General features: G+C 39.8%; 1 protein-coding gene and 1 long non-coding RNA gene across 9 annotated transcripts in view; one reads left to right on the plus strand and one right to left on the minus strand.

Annotated features, from left to right (window-relative positions):
- The window catches only part of LOC127369612 (disks large-associated protein 1-like), a 152,260-nt gene that overhangs the window by 92,235 nt on the left and 36,067 nt on the right, over positions 1-23,958 (plus strand). For 7 of the 8 annotated variants that reach the window (XM_051411178.1, XM_051411171.1, XM_051411195.1 and 4 more), the window contains 3 exons: positions 411-606; positions 3,758-4,040; positions 21,756-21,880. In XM_051411178.1, coding sequence (XP_051267138.1) covers positions 411-606; positions 3,758-4,040; positions 21,756-21,880 — 604 coding nt within the window. The remainder of the gene's footprint in view (positions 1-410; positions 607-3,757; positions 4,041-21,755; positions 21,881-23,958) is intronic. The other variant, XM_051411157.1, reaches the window with a different exon arrangement.
- Positions 15,508-20,186, minus strand: LOC127370317 (uncharacterized). The gene is made up of 2 exons (XR_007886194.1): positions 20,070-20,186; positions 15,508-15,694 (listed from the first exon to the last, which is right to left on the minus strand). It is a non-coding gene; the product is annotated as an uncharacterized LOC127370317 (long non-coding RNA).

Consider the following 23,958-nt stretch of genomic DNA (forward strand, 5'->3'; position numbering starts at 1 on the left):
CAGATGTCTTTAGTAGGCAAAAATATTATCATAAATGTTTAGGGTGTTGGATATTTAAATAGTTATTATTTTTCATTTTGTCATTTTTGACACTTCCACATTTAAGCCATGTGTTTGATCTTTGCAGCTTGAAACTTGGTTCACGCTATAATAAAAATGTTTAATAATTATGCAAAGAAATTGTCTGTTTGATCTGAAATCTCAGCAGCCGTATTGATAAAACCACCAAATGGAAACACTAAATGAATGCCATTGTACTACAAGGTATAGGGTAGGTATAAGGAGTTGCACACCAAAGCTCTGAGTTGATTTTATGGATGGTGACCACTGCTCTGACTGTAATAGAGGAATTACAATGTTAACTAATTTCAGAGGTAACCTTGTGTCTACATCGCTGTCGTCCCTGTCAGGATTTCGACGGAGCACTCCCCCAAACTGCAGATCAGGAGCCACAGTTACCTGCGTGCGGTGAGTGAGGTTTCAATCAATAGAAGCCTGGATACCCTGGACCCCAAAACCCTCCTCGACCCCAAATCGCTGCTGTCCTCACCCCAATACCGCTCACGCAATGAAAGCTACATGAGGGCCATGAGCACCATCAGTCAGGTTGGTTGCCAACACTGCTGCCTGCCACACTATGCCCACTCAGTCATTTCACTATAGATACACAGAGACTTGGATGGACCTAATAGTGTTTGAACTCATTTCCATGCACTTTTCTGTGACTATATGGGAAATTTTTTATACCAGACTGAAAAAAACATCCTTGATTTTCACCTAATGCCACTATTTTTCACAGTTTTTTGTCTGATTTGTTCTTCTGGGAGAGGACTCAAAGCAATGCCAACCTATTGAAAGCTTTGGCATGATATACAGTATGGCCAGTTGTGTTATTAGGTTCACTGTTCCAACATAAAATATATACCATTATTTATTTTTTAAAAACTTTTAGTGTAGCTTTGCTTTGTACCTAAACAATCCAAATGAGAAATTGCTTTGGAAATCAGGATATTTCAAGGTAAATGGTAAATGGACCTGTACTTGTATAGCGCCTTTCTAGTCTTTACACTACATGAGACATTCACCCTTTCACACACATTCACTCAGTGATGGCAAAGTCCATTGAACAGAAACTAACATTCATACACACTCACACACCGATGCATGGCATCAGGAGCAATTTGGGGTTCAGTATCTTGCTCAAGGATACCTCGACATGTGGGGGGGATCGAACCCACAACCTTCCAATTAAGGAACGACCCGCTCTGCCTCTGAGCCACAGCCGCCATTCCACTTAGTCATTTAATATATATCTTTTGACCATATCACATTGTCATCAACAGTGAGATTGGGTTTGTTCAGTTGCCAAAGATATGTTTAATAAAGTTTAAACTTAGCACAATTGAAGCTTCCTAAGACCAACCCCTTTTTCCAATAACAGTTGAGCAAGCCTCGGTGACAACCCAATCAACTTTCTCCTTTCCTGTACTTAGATATGCTATGTGCTAGGCTAATCTGTGTTGAAAATACAACCACACTTTTGAAGATGTTTAAAAGATAAAAGCGACGTATACACAGTTATAGCTTAAGTTAGCTAATGTTAACAAAACACTAGCTAACTCACTAGCTAACCTACATGAATTGTTAGCAAGCTAGTTATCTGGCTGGCTAGCTAGCTAATCTACATTGATTGTTAGCTAGCTAGTTATATTTGATAGCAAATGTTGGCAAAATACTAGCTTATTAGCTAGCTAACAATTGATGTACATTAGCTAGCAAGTTAGGTAGTGTTTTGGTGACATTAGCTAACATTAGCTATGCAAAGATGTGGCTTAAAACCAATCATCATGTTGTCTTTTCAACATAGACGCGCCTAGCATATAGCATATCAAAATACAGGAAAGGAGAAAGTTGACAGATTCTGACGGAGGCTTGCTCAACTGTAGCACAGAGCAAAAAGGGCAGGACTTAGGAAGGGTCAGTGATTTTCAGGAAAATTAGATTGTTGGGGTTTGAAGTTCTAAAGGACTGAGATAAGTTGCTTAAGAGGGCTAAGTTCTAAAAACTGAAGCTATCAGTGATATGCTATGCCCACAGGTGTAGTGGTGCATATACAAGGCATAAAGGTCTACCCATCTCTGGGCTGGGGGACTTACTAAATGCGCACCTTTTAATAGCCAGGAATAACTGTCATTTGTCATCAAACAGTGCATTAATCCTTGTTTGAAAATGGTTTCAAATACTATCTGAGCCCAGGTCTGTGCACAGGGCACCGGCATTTCTGCACTGTAAGGTTGATACTGAGGATGAGGGTCATGTTTCCAACTCTACAAATCCATCCATCACGTTATAAGTGTTTCTTAAAGGACACGTCTGTAATAGTTTATTTTTCTTATTGTCAACAAATCCAATGTGCAGAGCCAAACCAACAATGGATGCATCTGCTAACAAGTATTGTATGCAAGCCAGATCTTCTCCTTCTGTGCCATAGAACTCCATCATTGTCCAAAAACTATTAAAAACACATCAGTGAGCCACAATGTAGTTTATTTTAGTTTAGTTTATACCACAAAAATGAGCATTAATCTGCCACAAATCAAACAAATTTCCTTGTTTTTGAGTAACGTTTGTTTCATGTCCAGATGTTTTAAGAAATGATTGAGTCTATTTTAGAAATGAAGAAATCTGTGAGCCTTAAAGATTTCCATCTTCCGTAGGAAACAATGGGCTTGAAGCTGAGAGAAAAGTCAGAAGTACTGTACTTGTAGGTTTTGGTCTTTTATGGTTTTATTGACAATAAAAACAATATACAGTGACACAAGGAAAGGAGACAATGCAACACATTTTTCCATTGTATTCCTCTTTGAATATGTACCTAACTTAATGCTGCAGTAGGTAATGTTTGTTGAAAAACTGTAATCTGTCTAATGTACTACTGTCAGGATACCGTGAAAGTTTGAACAAATATGACTAAAAGTTATTTTTGTAAACGTTACCTGCTGCAGCTTTAATGTAGGTTCGGGGGGATATAATTAATGGATGAGGCCATGGTCGTGGCCTTTTACCCATGATCAAAGTATAAGTATTTTTCAATCATATTTTGAGGTAATATGCTCTTAACCCCACTGCAGCAGTTGTGAATTGCTCCTCCCTACTGCACCTATAATGATTGTTACTCTGCACTTCCTCCTGGCAGGCTACTGTTGAAGCCTTTCTTCAAAGCTACAGCACATGTATTGAAGCTGTGCCCAGTAAGCCTTCATTTGTCCCACCTTAACCTTACCTTGAACCTCCACTTGTATTACTCATCCTGAACCTGGCCCTACTTCCCATTACCCCCCTTGCTACAATATGCTTTTGTCTTGCAGTTGAGATCCACTTGCAATTTGTTCTCAATTTAAGTAAATGTGATTGGAAAATAAAAAGAATAGTGGGACAATTTGTCTTAAAGAGAAAGCAAGACATCAGATGTGTATGTGCATCAAACAACATTTTTAAAGTGACTGAGGAATATCATGACCCTGAGAAAGAGCTAGCATGGTTAGCATGCTAACAACAACAGTCCACAAATTTGTTAATTACACAGCATTTTATCAATCTCCTTACTGTCAGTAAAACTGCCACTATCCTTACACATGGGGGCCCGAGCTTGCAGGTCTATTTGGGTCTGGGAGCTTACACCAAACCCCTTCCAGAGGTCCACCCTCTTCATTGCTCCCTGTTTCTCCCCTCTTCTCTCTCTCTGCTCCTCGTCCAGCTGAGTGAGGTCGAGGTGAACGGGCAGATTGAGCAGGTGTGTGAGCAGGTCTACAGCGAGATGCAGTCCCAGGCCATGGAGGCTGCCATGGACAGTATGGATACCATGGACACCTTGCCCATGCCGGGATGCTTCCGGATGCGAAGCCACAGCTATGTGAGGGCGATCGACCAAGGCTGCGCCGGGGAAGAGGAAGGAGAGGGAGGGAGGCCGCTGCTCCTGCTGCCATCCTCTCCACCACGGACATCTGCCACCACTGTAAGAACCATCCAGAGCAGCACAGGTAGGATGGATGTTCGGTCTGAATGTGTTTGTATCTGTCCAAACTTTTCATACCAGGGTGCACATAAAGAATAATACGTTAGCTAGCTAACTAATGAATCTTAACTCTGTGTTGCTAAAGGTTGAATATTCATTGATGGTTGAATTATATTATTGGTTGAAATGGTTGAAAGCATGGCTGGCTGATGCTTTACAAAGAAATATTGTATTTCGATATAAAAATACAAAGAACTAGGTTTTTTGTAATTTTGTTGGCATACATTGTTTAGTAGGGGTACAATATTACACAAATAGTAATATTAATGGGTTAAAAAGGCATTTTTCATTTAATCTGGACTTTAAAGTATTGATTTTTGAAAATGAAAACCCACAAGAAGGAAGTTACAAGCAAGTGAAAGAACTTGAATTAATTAAAATCTTGAGTAATGAGATGTAGTACATGACAAAATTCAGCAAGCAACATCCTATCATTCCCTGCAACATGTCTAAAAATGGTAAGCAGGCCCAGCAGAGTTTGATTTTACATCAAGATGGCAAGAGGAATAAATCTGTGTGACTCATTAAGACGAGTGCACACATGGGAGTTCCATAGTGCAGAAACCACAGGCTGCTCTATAGAAATGTGGAGAAAAAATGTATATAGTCAGATGAGTCATCCTTCACCATATTCTCAACAAGTGGGTTAGTGCACATATGGCACTGGTAACTCTATTGCATTGTGGGGGGCTTTCTATCCTGATGGGAGTGCTCTCTTCCAGGATGACGGTACCTCCATCCAAAGGTTACAGCTCACTGAATAGTTTAATGAGGATGAAAATTATGTTAATCATACGCTATGGTTACCACATCTCAGCCCAATTGAACTGTGGGAGATTACGGAGCAACGCATTAGACAGCGCTCTCGACCATCATCAAAATAAGAAAACACATCAAAACATAACTGGAATTCCCCGCACTTCTGGAGGCTCAAGGTGGAACACCTTATTTACTTTCAGTGTCATCCACTTGTATCTACACTACCTTGAGTAGCACTGCACTCAGGGCTGCCACTTGTCCTTAAACAGATTTTTGCCTGCGCTGTTATTTCACACACAAGTGCAGTCTTAAATACTATCAATGGAGAAGGTGAACAATTTTGACACTCTGAACCATGTGAATATATAAACTCCCTTACTGTATATTGTGTTTTTATTTTATGTTGTCGGACATCAACCTGAAAACTGTCAGAGTTGTTGCTGAGAAGGTCACCTACGAAGGGGAGGTCAACTCCCCCCCCCCCCAAGTAGGTTGACCTTTACAAGATTCACCCAGTGCGGAACTCACTTTGCAGTAAATCCCACAAAAAGCCTTCATTTGATTGGTCTGACTGGACTATAATCAGTAGAATGACAAGTCTTGCATCACAGAAACCTTAAGTCAATTGACCCTTCCTAAGTCCCGCCCCCTTTTGCTCTGAAAATAAATACATTTATTTGACTTTCTTTTATCCTTTTATTCCTGACTCTTACAATTTTTGACTTTACCTTACATTTCCTATTTTCTCTGTCCGAGCTCACTTTTAATCCTCACACGTCCCTTTTTGCTTGTATAAACATTTTTGGACTGGTACATACATTGCACATAACAAGCACACTGCTGCTTTAGTCTGGAAATAGTGTTCAGATCTGTGATAATATGATGAGCCAAATTAATCAGCTCCACACTTCTCTCAAGAGAGCTGACAATTATCTGGCCTCCAATTTGAAGTGACTTCTTTCTGTGGAGTCTCATGAGAATACCGTTGGTCACATTTAGCACCTGCATAATTCCAAACCTGACAGTTGTAAAGTTTTTTCCTAATATTTTTATAGCCATTTTTTAGACTTTTCAATCAGGAGCAGATGGAAATCACCCTGCTTCATGCAGGAGCTGCAAAAATATTTCAAATTATTTCATGTCTGTCTTTTAGAGGAGAACATTTGCACCCTGCACTGTTGTTTCACAAGCTCTAACGGGCAAAAACGTATCAATACATACATAAATAGTTGACATTGACAGCTTTTTCACTAGCAGAGACCACACCACAACAATATTTCATTTAACAGTTTAATGGAAATGTAGGACTATTGGATACAGGACATCGATGACTGATATGGTTATAAAGGGGAGGGGTGAAGGTAGATGTAGGACGTACTGAAGACCAGGCGGAGTGAGTTATTGTGGGTGTTTTCGGCTCAGATATGGAAGAGGTATGCACTGGAGTGAACGGAGGGAAGAGAGTATGAAAAGATGTGGGTAGGGATGAGCAGAGAGAGGGATGGGGTAGGAAAATGTATGGATGAACGGAAGGGAGGGTGGGTCGTGAAATCACAGGCTAAGGTTATTATAGGTGTATAGTAGTTGAGTTAACTAATTAATTTCATCAAACCCCTATGTGGGTCCGAGCCTGCAGTCAGTGATCAAGTACTGTAAAAACAACAAAAAAGAGGATCCCAGGTTGAAAAAGACAATCAGGGTTCCTCATGGAACAATGTAGGCCATCGGTTTAACAGGGATCAGTTCCGACCTCATTTTATTGTTGTCTTCATTTTAATCTGGACTGCAGTTTTGTAGATTACATGATAACTCCGCTTACTGCAGAGATCCCTTCGGGGGGGAATTCGATAACATGAGCAAACTTTACTTCAGCCCTGCACTCTGATCTACGCCTCAGATCAAAAAGAATTCTCATGAAAGCCCAGTGGAAAATGTTTCTTTACCTAGTAATGTATGTAATGAAGAAAACTGGGATTAAACTTTTCAGTACTAGGTCATCCTCTAAATTATATGACTGTTTGCAAGTGCTGTCCTGTATTGTCAAGAAAACTCCTGGAAAATGTCCTGGAAAGGTCCTGGAAAATAATTTCTTAAAAAGAGTGGGAACCCTGACAGAACTTGCAACATCATGCAGTTCCACACATTTACAGGAGAAGGAATTGTACAACGCTTGGGGTTGCAGTTATGTGCACTCTGCTGTACATTGTAACAATGAAGCAGAAATCTCACAAAGATAATCTTGTAAAAGCCAAAAAAAAAGGCTGTCTCCATGCGTGGTATTCAGATGAGAACATGCCAGAGTGGATGCCACGGGGGCTTACTGCAGTGTCGGCTCTTCGGTATTAGGAAAGTCTTTATTTTTAAAGTGCTCAACTGGCGATGACCTACATTTGCTGCTCCTCTGGGAAGTCTTGCATAGTTAACGGAGAGGATACATGTACACACACATAGATTAAGCACCAATGTGTATGTATATATTATTCAGTCATGCACACAGTCACACGTTCTTCTGCTGTCACACAGTACAGTAGATGGTAGGCTCCACTTCCACATGAGTGGACATTGTGCTGATAAATATTGGTTCATTGCCCACTGATGTGAATTATCCACCCAGGCTTATTGTGCAATTGAACTATCACCACAGGACTTTAATGGCTTAATTTGGCATTTTCTTATTTACCGACTCATCTACAGTGCGGTATGTTTGATCAAACACAAGTTCTAAGCCATATGCACAAAAGGAAACATGCTGTCTCTGTGAAAATATAACCTACTAGACGATGGAACATCCAGTGTGGCATTTATGTCGTTGTTTTAGCCTTTAGTTGTTGCTCCCAGTGAAAATGTAATTTACCAATCGGCATTTAGCCCGCCACAGAATCCTACTGTGCATCAACATCATCAAGAAGTTAGGTATATATTCCTGTTGATTGTAACACTCCTGCAGTTTAGTTTTATCAATAAAAGTTTGACAAGAGTCTTAGAGGCTGTTTTGATGTGTTATTTGCATTGCTTTCAATCTTTTATCCAAGGCGTTCGGGATGTTGCGCTACTGTCGCGGCTGTAGTTATAAGGCTGCATAAAGATGATGATGAAGTAATTTAGAAGTAAGCCTCACTGACGTGAAAACAAAGATACAGTTTATGTACTGTTTCCATCTCGGTGCACCATGGAAAGCATTGCTTTTAGTTTTGAGCATGCTCGTCGCACGTCTCCATTCAAAATAATGTATTTGCGCATGCAAAAGATGCTACATCGACCGGGCAGGGTTGTGAGGGTAAATGTAATCGGTTACAATTACTAATTACTTGTTAAGCAGGTAGTCAGTGACCTAATCCAAGTATCACAATATTAAAGTAACATAATTTAATTACTAGTGCTGTCAGTTAAACGCATTATTAACGGCGTTAACGCAAACCCATTTTAACGGCGTACATTTTTTTATCGCGAGACTAACGTTCTTTTTGGCCTAGCACACTTTGTAGTTTTTTTCACACGCTGTTGCTTCTAGGGATGCTCGTATTGGCTTTTCTGCCGATATCCGATATTCCGATATTGTTCAACTCTCAATTTCCGATACCGATATCACCCGATACCGATATATGCAGGCTTTTTACACCAAAACTGTTAGGTAGCAACATAACATATCTCCTATAGTGGAATTAGTAATTAGTTGCGATTAAATATTTTAATCGTTTGACAGCACTATTAATTACTTGGTGTTATTTTTGGATTACCTCAACACCAATATGCAAATTAAGACAAGACAATAGAAATGTCAATAAGAAGTATTGATTTGAAGTGTATTTTATCAGACAGAAAAATGTAATCTGTAAGGAAAATAAAAGCTTCAGCACCACGTTTTTGGCATCACGTGTTCTCTCCTCAGTGTGTTTTTGAAATAAAAATTGTAATCCCATTTTTACTAAATGTAACAGTAATCTGATGTATTTTTTCTTTAACTGTAATGGTTTACAGTTACCTTTTTCATGTATCCTGATTACATAACTCAGTTACATGTAATCCGTTTCTTAACGTTACTTACTTTACGAGTTGGGAGTGAGAACATGTGGATTACTTTTTAAAATATTTACTAATTTTTGTTGCCTAAATTACGATGCTGGTTGTGAACCCTGGTCATAGATGTTCAGGTCCTGTGCTTTGTACACCTGTCATCCACCATGACTTCCTCCCTATGACAGTCTCTATACCTCTCTGAATACAATAATATTTTGCAAAGTATATGCTTATTTTCTTTCTTGCTAAGAGATAATGTTCAGACCGATACCCCTCTCATGTCTATGCACTAAATAATAAGCTACAGCCAGCAGCTGGTTAGCTTAGCTTAGCACAAAGACTCACAATCCAACAGCTCTAAAACAAACATAAACGTAATCCGTACAAAAACCTCAATGTGAAAGGAAGCATTTGCAGTTTTTCTGGGGGTTATGTACTGAACTGTTTTTCTGCTGGGAGCATTAACTTCTTGCTGTCTCCTCTGGCCTGGCAACTGCCAAAAATTAGTCTGGCACATAAGCCCACATAAAACCACAATGTGTTGCTTTTGTACTTTGGTTTCACTTCACAATACAGGATTAAATAAAATGAACATGACTTTTGACTGACATTGATTCTCTTTTCTAGCTAAGGGGAAAGCCCTGTAATGCAAGGCCAAAATATTAGATGGATAAATAAAAAGTGAGTGCATTTGTCTCTGCAATAAATGCAAATTAATCTTAAAAAATGACAAACTAGACGGTAGATGGGTTCAAGAAATGATTAGGTGGGAGAAGTTTCATCCTCAGAATACTTATAATTGAGACAGCAGGTCCCACTGATGCCATAATTGAAGCAAATTGTTATTTTAAATTGGATGATTTGACTTGAGTGTTAACAGAGCAGTCCATTAGAGCTGAATCAGTGGAGCCTGTCTCACTGTGCATTTTAAGGAATGGTTTCCTGCTGTAGTTCTCCGTTGATGTCCTTGACAGGAGAGAGCAGTATAACACCTGAGCATAATGATGAGAGCGAATAAAGATCAGCCTCAAAGAGAAGACAGAAAGAAGTACAGAAGGTATGCAGGAGAAGCAAACACCAGGATAAAAATTGCAGTCACACAAAGATTAGAGTCCACCACAGGGGATGTGAGTAGAAGAGTGAGAAAGGCAGAGTCAGAGGTTTCAATAGTAAAATGCAACTTAAATGAGGTCAGTGTGAATTAAGAAGTGGAGCGGGCTGATGAGCCGTGTAAGCCCACTTAATCACTTACTCTCTTTGTGCTCCCTCACAGATCCAACTTTCCCACCAGCCCTGTCTGTGTTCTCCATTCAGCTGCTGAGGGCACACTTGACATCAACCGTAAAGCTTTCTCCATATACCCATAAAGGAACGACTCTGACCTTGTTGCATGTGATTCTTACCAGCCCTCAGTCTCTCTCCATTGTTCACTGTCAGTTAAAGTTAAAGAAAGCGCCACAATGCCAAACCTCGAGTCTTCAAAACAGTACTCCACAAACCATCGACATATAAAACATTATGTCTCCACTTCCTCCCACTGTACAAAATTTAAGACAAAATATTCTGGAGACAGCTGCTGTCATCTTGTGCTGGTGACGTCATCTGGAAGTCTGCAAAGTAGAGATCACCGTATCAGAATTAGAATCAGAATTTAGTTTATTGCCAGGTAGGTTTTTACACATACGAGGAATTTGTCTTGGTGCATTGGTGCATAAAACATACAAATCACACAAAAATATACAAATCACACAAAAATCACACAATACGCCCATACACCCAGCCAACTCAATGGCGAGCAGGGCTCAGTTGTCAATCATTATGTGAAAGACCATTTTTATAGCTTCAAATAACTCATTAAAACCAAGCTGATCAGAGAACGACTGAAGACTTGAACATAAATCAGAGTGATAAGAACTACCTAAAATGATATGAAATATTATTTCGCATCTAATTTGATTTTTAACTTTGGCACATGTCTGTTAAAATGGAAGCAGCAGGCTTTATGACCTATACTGCAGTCAGCCACCAGAGGAAGATCAAAATGTTTTGGCATCCCCTCCTAACTGAGCAGAGATACCAGTGGCAACATTTCACAGCAGTTGCTTCACTGTCCATCAGGAAACCTTTGTAAATCCAGAAAATATGATCCAGTTTTACCGAAATCCGTGACATAGTTGTGACTTAAAGCTTTAAACACTTGTCCCAACCCAGACACCGGTGTTATATAGTGCATAACAGGCATACAGGTCGCAGAGTGGGAATGACAGTAGCATCATTCTCCATCAAAATTATTTAAGGTAGAAAAGTTAAATAATGTTGATTTAAAAAAGCTACTTGCTTCATCTCTACTCAGCTACAGGGAATACAGCCCCAAAACTCTCCCAGTATCACTGGTGGGAGCTACACAGAGCTTAATTTCAAATTGAGCTGTTAATAGTGTGCACTGAACTTTACTGCTAGCTACTGGTGGCTACTTACCCACAGATGGACGTGGCAGAGCAGCTGACATTGACCTGACTTTGATGCTGGTGATCATGCAGGCCAGTTGAGCTAATGGCTCCTGGCCAAGTTTGAGATAAATGTATCTGAGCAGTGGAGAGGCCAGGAAGTGATCTGCCCACTGTACAAGGGCATGCCCCACACTGGGAGAATCATGCAAGTCAGGAAAAGAAAAAGATGTTGCATAATGTAATAATTATTAATTAAGGTAGGTTATGCTTGTCATACTGTATATTCAATTCAATTCAATTCAATTCAATTCAATTTTATTTGTATAGCGCCAATTCATAACAGAAGTTATCTCAGGACACTTTTCAAATAAAGAAGGTCTAGACCGAACTCCTTATAACATTATTTACAGAGACCCAACAGACAGACAGACAGACAGACAGACAGGTGCACAGCAACAACAGTAGCAAAAACTACACTAATAGTAGTGACTGATGATGATGAACATGACAACAGCAATGATGGGGGACAATGAGCAGTGACAACAGCAACAACAGTAACTGTAGCTATAACTTATACTTAATAATAATAAGACTAATATCAGTGATATTAGCAATGGCAATCAAGCAGGACCATGGCAGGAGGCTCCACCAGGATCCATGAGAACCTGCGAGACGAGAAAGCACAAGAACTCCGGGGAATAAGTGAAGTTAGTAACATGCATTAATGGGACATGAATGAGTGCAGAAAGAGAGAGGAAGGGAGGAGCTCAGTGCACCATGGGAAGTCCCCCGGACAGTCTAGGCCTATAGCAGCATAACTAAGGGATGGTTCAGGACTCACCTGATCCAGCCCTAACTATAAGCTTTATCAAAGAGGAATGTCTTAAGCCTACTCTTGAATGTGGAGAGGGTGTCTGCCTCCTGAACCACAACTGGAAGCTGGTTCCACAGGAGAGGAGCTTGGTAACTGAAGGCTCTGGCTCCTGTTCTACTTTTTAGAGACTATAGGAACCACAAGTAGCCCAGCATTCAGAGAACGTAGTGTTCTAGTGGGGTAATAGGGTACTATGAGCTCTTTAAGATATGAAGGGGCCTGACCATGAAGAGCTTTATAGGTGAGGAGGAGGATTTTAAATTCTATTCTAAATTTTACAGGGAGCCAGTGCAGAGAAGCTAGTACAGGAGAGATGTGATCTCTTTTTCTAGTTCCTGTCAGTACTCGTGCTGCAGCGTTCTGAATTAATTGGAGCGTTGCCTAAAGGAGGCATATATAAAGTAAATAGTATTGGTCCAAGTACAGAACCTTGTGGAGCTCCATGACTAACTATAGTATTTATTGAAGATTCATCGCTAACATGTACAAACTGCGAACGATCTGATAAATGACTTAAACCAGCTTAGTGCGGTTCCTTTAATGCCAATTTTATGCTCAAGTCTCTGTAAAAGAATATTATGGTCAATGGTGTCAAATGCAGCACTAAGATCTAATAATACAAGTACAGAGACAAGTCCATTGTCAGAAGCAATCAAAAGGTCATTATTAACTTTAACCAGAGCTGTCTCTGTGCTATGATGAATGTATGTGAAGTCACCAAGTTCACTTCCCGTTGTGTGGGGCAAAAGTGTCTGTCTGTCTGTCTCTCTCTCTTTCTGTCTCTCTCTCTCTCTCTCTCTCTCACTCACTCACCCCAACTGGTCGAGACAGACGACCACCCACCTAGAGCTGAAGGGTCTGTCCTAGGTTTCTGCCTTTTAACAGGCAGTTTTTCCTTGCCCTTGTCGCCAAGTGCTTGTTCATTGTGGTACTGTTGGGTCTCTGTAAATAATGTTATAAAGAGTTCGGTCTAGACCTGCTCTATTTGAAAAGTGCCCTGAGAAAACTTCTGTTATGAATTGGCGCTATACAAATAAAATTGAATTGAATTGTATTGAAGGCTTAAGAGAAGAGAAGTGATACTTTAAGCATCCAGGCTTAAAGAAATTAGGAGTGGGGAGAAGCTCTGCTGCAATTGAGAGCTTACAATACTCCATATAGTTCAGAGAGCAGGTAGTTGGCTCTGGCAGCACAGCAGTGTTTTATGATGTCAATGAGTTCAGCGTTTTAGTTGAATCAAAGTATGAACCTATTGTCTATTTTACTCTAAATGGGACCGTAATTTACTAAATAAACATCATGCTGTATGGAAGAAGACTTTAAACTAGAGATTGAGACCATAAACTCATTATCAAGTGAGAAGCCTAGTCATTTCTCTATTAGAGTGCATAGTAGTGGGGCAGCCGGATAGCTCACCTGGTAGAGTTGGAGTCCCATGTACCAAGTCTGAGTCCTTGCTGCAGCGGCAAAAACCGACCTGTGGCCCTTTGCTACATGTCATCCCCTCTCTCTCCCCCGATTCCTAAGTAAGTTTTCAAAAGTAAAAAAACAACCAAAGAGCCTAAAAAAGACACTTTTGTCCACTATGGTGGCTTCACTTATCAGACCCGGAAGCTCTGTCCATTATACATACTGTCAATGGTTGAACCAGTTGAGCTGTGTCACCCATGCATGTACGCAGTTTGAGAACCAAGATTTTGAGTCACTCAGTGAACTGGCCTCAGGATTTCACTCGGCTGAGATGAGTCAGCTCCTCAAGGTCATGTGACTGGATTGGAAAACACTGACCGCTTGCTTTGGCCTGAAAGAAGGGATCTTGGAGTCTTGATCCTGTTTGAGGGTAAGGTTATACTAGAATACTGCTGTGGAAAGGGAGCTGAGTTTGAGAGTCATAGTTCAATTTAAAGTGTGTAACATTTCAGAGGATCTATTGTCAGAAATTGAATATAACATTCAGTGTTGTGTTTTTGATACCTTAGAATAAGCTGTTTATAATCTACACATCTATCTACTCTTCTATTGAGTCCACCATGTTTCTACAGTAGCACAGAACATACAAACCAAAAACTGGCTCTAGATAGGCCCTTTTGTATATTCATGGCCACTGTAGTTTCTTCTACACTCTTGGAGGGCTTAGCTGTATCCAAATGGCTGCCATCTGCAACTTCACCGCTAGATGCAACAAAATCCCACACACCAGACCTTTAACAGCGGGTCAACCCTCACCTATTGTCATGAGCTCTGGCTAATGACCGAAAGAATGAGCTTGCAGACAAAAGGCCTAAAATGATTCTTACATTTTCCAATTGTAAAAAAAATGTGTAGCCATTACACACTGAATAAATCCCCCCCAAAACATTTTATCAACTGAAATTTGTGTCATACGCGGTTATAACTTTGTTAGCAGCACTGATCAGCTCTTGCCTTCTGCGTGTCTGGCAGTTGATACTTTAGATTTTTAGATTAGAAATTTGTATGTATAACTTCAAGCCTCCTTCCCTTTTAGCCAATCAAACACTAGCATCTTAAATTGGTTGCCTTTGAGACATAACCTTTCAGAGATCTTATATGACTTCACTGTAAGGATGCAGAAAAGTTTGCTCAAATATAGGTAGGAACAATTCCCTGCCATCCATATGCAAACCTATGCTCTTAGTCACCCTTACAGACAGGGGGAGGAGCTCTAACATCCAAAGGTGCCAGGGCTGCTGATTGAAACCATTGAGGTGGTTCAGACAGCGCATTAATGCACACTGGATGCCTTGCTCTGGAGGTATTCCAGGCACGTCTGACTGGGAGGGGTAGATCCAGAACTCACTCTGGGGGTTACATATTCCAGCTGGCCCTAGGTCTAGGACATCTCGGGGTACCCCAAGGGGAGCTGGAGGAAATAGCTAGAGATGGGAATTTTGACTAGTTTGCTTCGTTTGCTGCCAACACAACCCGGACCTGAACCGCAAAAATTGGATATCTGGCTGGATTTTGATTCAAATGGTTTCTGCCTAAAATGAAAGCTTGGTTTCTTCCTCTGCAGTGTGTGAAAATGACCTGTCAGCATGTAACTTCACAATTCCTCATATAGAAACTTGTTGATCAGTGTATGGGATATTTTTTACATATACAGTGAAGCCTGCTCTGGTTACTTGATTGTATGCTAAAAATAGGTTTGATATCTTCCAAACATACCATCTTTATAGTGCAAAATTCTGTGTTTCTATATTCTTTCCATGTAGAGCAATGGAGGAAGGACACTTCCTGGTATTTACATATAAAGTTGTTGCCAGGACAAAACACAGACAATAAACCCACATATTCAATTCAATTCAATTCAATTCAATTCAATTCAGTTTTATTTGTATACCGCCAATTCATAACAGAAGTTATCTCAGGACACTTTTCAAATAGAGCAGGTCTAGACCGAACTCTTTATAACATTATTTACAGAGACCCAACAGTACCACCATGAGCAAGACCTTGGCGACAAGGGCAAGGAAAAACTGCCTGTTAAAAGGCAGAAACCTAGGACAGACCCTTCGGCTCTAGGTGGGTGGTCGTCTGTCTCGAACAGTTGGTGTGAGAGAGAGAGAGAGAGACAGACACTAATGAATAACAACTATATTTTGTTAAGGGAAAAGACACACAGATTCTTTTCTGTTTCAGGTGGAAACAAAAAATGTGATGCAACTCACATACTAAACGTTATGAAACTTAAAAAGTATTTTTGGTTTCATGAGGGACACAAACTCTGTTTTCCTGGCTGAAAGTCCCGTGTTTGTTTGAAGTGACATCACTTGAGGGAATTTATCAGACTTTGCACAGCTTCCTCTGGAGAAACTAAAGGCTTTATACAATTTTTATACATTTATAAATTTTTTCACATTTGCAGTAGTACTCCAAGTAATACTGAATCTATCCTTTGACATACAATCAAGCAGATTCTGTGCACATAACATGACAGTCAAATGAGCTGACTTCCAAGAGCAAGAGGCTAAAGGTCCCTCTTTTAAAGGGGGCCCCAGTGAACCTTTAGCATTTTGCTGATGCATCAAAAACCAAGTGATGAGCTGCCCTGACCCTGTCCAAAAGCAACCTGAATATTATGCTGAGAAACTTGAATTACAACAAGCGGAGGAAGAAAGTCTGCTTTAACAGAGACACGGAGGAGGAAGAGGAAGACTTTTCTCCCCGCAAATTTGGAGGGTAAAAACCTCCTTCTATGAGGATTATCCTCATATTCCATGTTTAGCCCTTAGGCACCCTTACAGCCAGCACTCAAAGTTTGTTTCTAAGTCGAAGCATTAGAGAGACAGAGATGGAGGAGGCTGGAGACAGCTGTAATGCAATGACATCTTTGATTTATCTGTAACAACAGAGCAGGGTTTCCAGTGATTACACTACACTAACCCCGTGTCCTAGAAGTTATGCTCATATCAAACTCATTTGCAACAGAAAATATGTTCTGGAGGTCACATAGACTGGATTATGTTTTCTATCAACATAACAAGCAAACTATTGTTAATTAATGCATCTGGCAAGTCGCAAAGATGTTGATACTAAACATTTCAGTAAAATGTTAACTGACAGGGTATTTCATTTGTACAGTATTATTAAACTTTTTTTATGGTTATGCTAATGCACCAGCAGCTCTTTAAGGTTGATCATGGTCTTATTTAATACAGCAAAAGTCAGCAGGGACACAAAACACAATGTGATTATCAACAGTTGACTTTCCCTGTACCCTAAATACACGGGACTATGGATGTGAACCCCGGTTTCTGGAATCACATTCCACCATCCACCCTGACCACCTTCCTGTTGTGATACATAAATGTAGCACTTCATTTAAATAAAAAAAAAAGAAGAAAAAAGTTGCCTCTGAACATAATCCAGCCAGAAATGATGTCTGTCACCCCAACCTAATTGGGTTATGTAGAACTATAAATGGTTAAAGGACTGTACTTATAGCCCTGTACACTATATGCCACATTCACACAGTGATGACAGAAACTAACTCACTCATATACTCATGCACATCTGGAGCAATTTGGGGTTCAGTATCTTCCTGAAGGCAATGCAGTGGGAGGAGCCGGGGTTTGAGCTGCCAACTTTCTAATTAGTGGACAACCTGCTCTACCTACTGAGCCAAAGCCGATGCATGAATGTAATCTCTAAGAGACAGGTTTTAGCACAGAGACATTTACTTCTTGTTCTGCTACTGGTCTCTGATCAGTCTTAGCACAAAAATGGCCCCATGCATAGGTAGCCACAACAAACTCAGGGGTCAGCAGCTTTTATTATCAAAAAAGCAATTTTTTGAAAAAAATAAATGAAAGATCAAGTATTTAAGCCAGCAAACAAATTTGTCTACACACTATTAAATTCTGTTTTCCAGTATCTATTCCTTGGAGTCCATAGCTAGCCTAGCTATGATACTACTATAGCTAGAATATAGATGGATACAACAGATTTAGTTTCCCATCAGAAAGAGCTGTCTGGCAAAACTGTCCCTCTTTTACGTTTAAACATGTTCTTTAGTCCGTCCAGTGTATCTGTCTGCAGAGGACCATTCATGTTATTTTCTCATTGAAATGTAATAGTTCAAAAGGAGTATGATGGTTAAGACTCCTCAGATGTTGAGCTGAGATTGATTCACAAAACTAACCAAAGTAACAGCTGCGACTGCAGAACAAATTACAAACTGGACTGAGCACACACACTCTTATTATTAATGCTGAATGTTGTTATTTTAAGATTATAGTTCTTGCTCGCAGCTCTGCAGAACATTCCAGCTGAGACCAGCTTATTATTCTTGATATTTTAATGGTTGAAGCCAGAGGTCGGAAGTTGGGTCCTGAACCAACTTTTTTAACTCTGTTCAGTGACGAGGGCAGTGCAGTTCTACAGGTGCGGTAGACAAGTGTGAACCAATTGTGATGTCACCCCTTGCTTTGTAGACAACCGTTTTCGAGTTTGGCATGATAGCCTTTACCATGTTGGCTTTTCAGAGCAAGCAGAGGTGAGGTAGTACGTGTTGAGCTGCTGTCATTGGCTGCACTTTTTCTCAATTTGTCCATTACTAAACAAACATCATGCTGTATGAAAGAAGAACAGAAAGAAACTAGATATTGAGACCATAAACTCATTAGGAAACAGTTTACTGAGCTAATAAATTAAGTTATCCATAAGTCTCATTACTCTCAGACTTATTTTGTGCAGCCCATGGAGCTGCCCCCTGCTGGCCATTAGAAAGAATGCATGTTAACTTCACAGACCTGCTGTCTGTCTACTAATTACTGTATATACTGTCAACAGTATACACACAGCTACAGTTTGAATATTTACATATACAGTATGCGTAGAGATCTATGACAATATGACAAGGTAAAGTAATTTATAAAGCTCCCAGTTACTCTGATTCATCATGGCATTTCATTGCTGCCTTCTGTTTTTTTAAAGAATAATTCAACATTATGAGAATCTTGCTCATTACTTCCTTTCCATGTCTGTGTGCTGAACATGGAGCTGGAGTCAAGACATGGTTCTTGTGTGTTTTATCTGTACACAAACAGAAACATTATACCAACAATTTGTGTACAGCAGTGCATCTATCTGCCCTACAGCCTCACTGTAATGACAGAACTTTAGGAAAGTGCACACAGTCACTGTACACGGCAGTTGTTTGCAAGTGTCCCATGTAAAAGAATGTGTGAACCAAATTCCATAGCAAAACATCCAATAGCTGTTGAGGTTTGTTACTCTGAACTGAAAATGTTGGTTGCGCTAGACAATATTAGGGTTCATCCCCTGGGCTCCATAGGTGAAGGCTATTCCTGTGTCTGCTGGACTTGGACTGGAGATTCCTCTACCGCCCTCCAGAAGGGAGGAAAGCAAACACTCTGTGGCTGGGGTGAGAGGTGTCCCTGCTGATGCTCCACACCCTGTGCAGACATTGCTTGAGCCTCAGTGGCAGGGGGTGCAGTCACAACCCTCTGTAGTGTTTTCTTTTGTAGTTGCCATACTACACTGCCATATGTTTGGTAAGGCTGCAGCATAAGTAAGCATAAGTTCACCAGAATCTGAAGAAACAGATGGACTTTCTTAAGTCCCCTCAGGAAGAACAAATTCTGGTGTTCCTTCCTGACCATTGTCAAAGTGTTGATGGCCCAAGAGAGGTCCTTGGAGATGTGGACATCTAGAATCTTGAAGCAGGCAACAACCTCTGTCCTGTGGATACAGTTGGGCATCTGCCACCTTTGGTCTTTCTGAAGAACACAATGAGCTCTTAGTGTACAGTGCTGTAGACATTTGTTAACATTTATTATTTTTATTAAACTGTTGAAGAGTTAATAATTGTGTGTGAGAGAGTTCCTATACAGTATGTGGCTGCGTATTGTTTTTGTCTGTTTTGCTCCTAGCTGGGCATTGATATTTAGATGTATCAGCAGCAAGCTGCGTAGCTAACAAGCTGCTTTATTCCCCCCTCAGGCTGCATGTACACACAAGCATGTATAAATGCCATTTCACGTCTATTTTTGGAAGAAGCATGGCTACAGATTGCAGATATGGATCCATTGCAGTATGGAATCAGAAAAAATCTATGTTCTGTAGGTGGTGTGCATGCTTAGTGGCAGCTCCACCGGTGGGGCTGCAAGGGACAGACTCCAGTCTCAAAGCAACAATATTCTAACAAGGCTTCTATTCAATTCAATTCAATTCAATTCATTTTATTTGTATAACGCCAATTCATAACAGAAGTTATCTCAGGACACTTTTCAAATAGAGCAGGTCTAGACCGAACTCTTTATAACATTAATTACAGAGACCCAACAGTACCACCATGAGCAAGCACTTGGCGACAAGGGCAAGGAAAAACTGCCTGTTAAAAGGCAGAAACCTAGGACAGATCCTCCGGCTCTAGGTGGGTGGTCGTCTGTCTCGACCAGTTGGGGAGAGAGAGAGAGAGAGAGAGAGAGAGAGAGAGAGAGAGAGAGAGAGAGAGAGAGAGAGAGAGACACAGAGACAGACAGACAGACAGACAGACAGACAGACAGACAGACAGACAGACAGCAACAACAGTAGCAACAACTACACTAATAGTAGTGACTGATGATGATGAACATGAAGAAGATGACAACGACGACAACAACAACGATAGGGGACAATGAGCAGTGATTAAGAGTTCGGTCTAGACCTACTCTATTTGAAAAGTGTCCTGAGATGAAGGCTCTGGCTCCTGTTCTACTTTTAGAGACTATAGGAACCACAAGTAGCCCAGCATTCAGAGAACGTAGTGTTCTAGGTGGGGTAATAGGGTACTATGAGCTCTTTAAGATATGACGGGGCCTGACCATGAAGAGCTTTATAGGTGAGGAGGAGGATTTTAAATTCTATTCTACATTTTACAGGGAGCCAGTGCAGAGAAGCTAGTACAGGAGAGATGTGATCTCTTTTTCTAGTTCCTGTCAGTACTCGTGCTGCAGCATTCTGAATTAATTGGAGCGTTTTAATGGACTTATTGGGGCAGCCTGATAATAAAGAGTTGCAGTAATCCAGCCTTGAAGTAACAAATGCATGGATTAGTTTTTCTGCATCCGTCAGTGACAGGATGTGTCTAATTTTTGTCATATGCATAAATGAAAAAAGGCAGTCCTAGAGGTCTGCTTTATGTGGGAGTTAAAGGACATGTCCTGATCAAGGCCAAGGTAATACCATCTAGAGTAACTATATCTTTAGACAGTGGGTCTTGGAGAGTTTTGGGGCCAAGTACAAGAATTTCAGTTCTTTCTGAGTTTAGTATCAGAAAATTGCAAGCTCATCCAGGATTTTCTGTCCTTAAGACATGCTTGTAACTTAGATAACTGATTCATTTAATTGGGCTTGATTGACAGGTATAACTGGGTATCATATATAAAGTGAATAGAATTGATCCAAGTATAGAACCTTGTGGATCTCCATGACTAACTGTAGTATTTATGGAAGATTCATCATTAACATGTACAAACTGAGAACGATCTGAATATGACTTAAACCAGCTTAGTGCGGTTCCTTTAATGCCAATTTGATGCTCAAGTCTCTGTAAAAGAATATTATGGTCAATGGTTTCAAATGCGACACTAAGATCTAACAGACATATATTGCTGTAATAACTGTTAAAACTTGACCATAGTGTCCTGACTGAAATGAAGAACCATCAGAGGAAAATACAGACAGAGTTTTAATCAAGCTCACTATTGTGTTGCTTTACGGGCATGTGTCCTCTGAGGAGCACTTTCTACCTCCCTCTTTTATTAAATATATAGAAAAGGACAGGAAAACAAACAGGTCAAAGGAAATGTTGTCTTTCTTTTCTGGTCAGAGTCAATTAGTCTGTGTACAAGGGTCCAATATCTGCATGTCGCTGCAGTTTATATGCAGTTAACATTGCTGCCGTCTTAAAATTAAACTGCTAAATCTTGATGTGTATCAACACCTGTAGAAGTACAAAACGGGTGTCAGGAAGTTCAACTTATACAGCATAGGATTTTAACATGTCTTTTTTCCTTTTTTCCTTTTTTCCCTCCCTCTTTTTTGTTCTTTGTAGTTTCATCTTGTATCACCACCTATAAGAAAACCCCTCCGCCAGTGCCGCCCCGAACCTCCACCTGCTCCACAGCCTCCAAGCCGTACATCTCCATCACAGCCCAGAGCAGCACAGAGTCCGCTCAGGTACTGCACAAACACTATGCGCTATTTCAATCTGCCCCTCATGTAGTTATAATGGAGAACATCAGAGCATATAGCTGTAAAATAATGTACATTATGGATAAGGGTAAAGGTATACTTTAAAGGTCCAGTGTGTAACATTTAGGAGGATCTATTGTTAGAAATGGAATATAATATTCATAGGTATGTTTTCATTAGTGTATCATCACCTGCAAATAGGAATCATTGTGTTTTCGTTACCTTAGTATGAGCTGTTCTTATCTACGGAGTGGGTGCTCTTCTACGGAGTCTGACATGTTTCTACAATAGCCCTGAATGGACAAACCAAACACTGGCTTTAGATAGGTAATTTTGTAATACATTATATAATAACTTTTTGTAATAAAAAGCCTGAACCCAGTATGTAATAAACTTCCCTACATTTTGTAATGAATGATTACATACTGTGGTGGCGATTACAAAATCTGGGAGTTGCAGTTTTTTTATGAACAGCATTTTGAATAAGTGGAAGTTTTTGATGTTTTTTGGGGGGAGCCCTGTCAAAAGACCATTACAGTAGTCAACCCTGCTAGAAATAAAAGCCAGAGAAAGAGATAAAGACATTTTGTATTGGAGGCTTAAAGATAGTTGATTGTATTCCCAGGCTCCCTAGGCATCTGCATTTGATACCCTGGGAATGAGACTCAACAATCAACAATTTCACAGATTATCTGTCTCAGGTACTACTATCAGGATAAAATGAAAGTTTCAGCAAAAAGGACAAAAAGTTATTTTTATAAAAATTATCTACTGCAGCTTTAATTGTTAAAAATATAAAAATCAGTACAGATGAAGGCATCCAATTTGGTTGGTTATTACATAATGACATTTTTTTCATGATAAAAGCACAATATGTAATAATTTACAGTAAAATCTGAAAAATGCAGGAAGATGTACTACATATTGTGTTCATGCAAAATGCAGCAGGTTATTACGTAAGTGAAAATGTAAAACATTTTGTTAATTAGATAATGCAGTGTTATTACATAAAGTGGTGATACATAGGGCCTTTTAAGAGTTTCACAGCCACAGTAGTTTCTCCTACATGATTGGAAGGCTGAACTGTATTCAGTTAGTTGCATGCTGCAGCTTCACCCCTAGATACCACTAAATACACTCTAGACCTTTAAAGTGTGTAGTTCAGGTTGTTGGACAGGAAAGAAGAACACCACCTCAACTCTGTAGGTAGGGACACCTGCACCAAGATGCTTGAAAAAACACAGTCCTTTTCAAAAAAAAATTAAAAGAAACTACCCAGATTATATTAGTATAACAAGACAATAGATTTCCTGAGAACATCAGTAATAGCAAAGACCACTGAGTCAGTCTCTTATGGCTAATGTTGGCAGACTCTGGATAGATTTTGCAGTGTCGCTGACATCACTGGGTCAGTTTGTTGACTCTTCTCTGTGACCACTGTTCAGAACTGGTTTGAGCCCTACTCCTGTGCATACTGCTGGGTAACTCTTTATAATGAGTACACACTATTAAGTATTAGTTAAGTATTACTGACATGAATACACATTAGTATGTAGTTTATAAACACAGTTAAAAATGTTTTATTCATCATTGATAAGCACATTAGTTATGGATTAGTAAATACTGTATTCATCATTTATAAAGCATGTTTCTGCTGTAAATAGTCATTACTATGTGGTTTATAATCACAGTTATAAATGTTTCACTCTTCATTAATAAGCTCATCTATAACGTGCTAATGATTGCATTTTCATATTTTATATATGATGGATTCAGCATTTCTAAATCAAGTATTACATCACTTACTAACCAGTTATTTAGGATTTGTCAGTGGTTTGTAATATCATTTAGAAATTGTATGTAAATGATGAACAAACTATTTAGATATACATTTCTGCATGCACTTGCACATACATGTATTAATGATTAGTGACTGTGTTAGCAGATGTTCCTATAAAAAAACTCACAAATTCCATTTCCAATGGATGTCCTATAAACAGTTATTAATGCAGGAATTCACGACTCCTAAAAGTTTTTTTTTAACTTGTAATGTTGTTGCCGCG

This window comes from Dicentrarchus labrax, unplaced genomic scaffold (genome assembly GCF_905237075.1).
Source record: "Dicentrarchus labrax unplaced genomic scaffold, dlabrax2021, whole genome shotgun sequence".
Taxonomy (NCBI): domain Eukaryota; kingdom Metazoa; phylum Chordata; class Actinopteri; family Moronidae; genus Dicentrarchus; species Dicentrarchus labrax.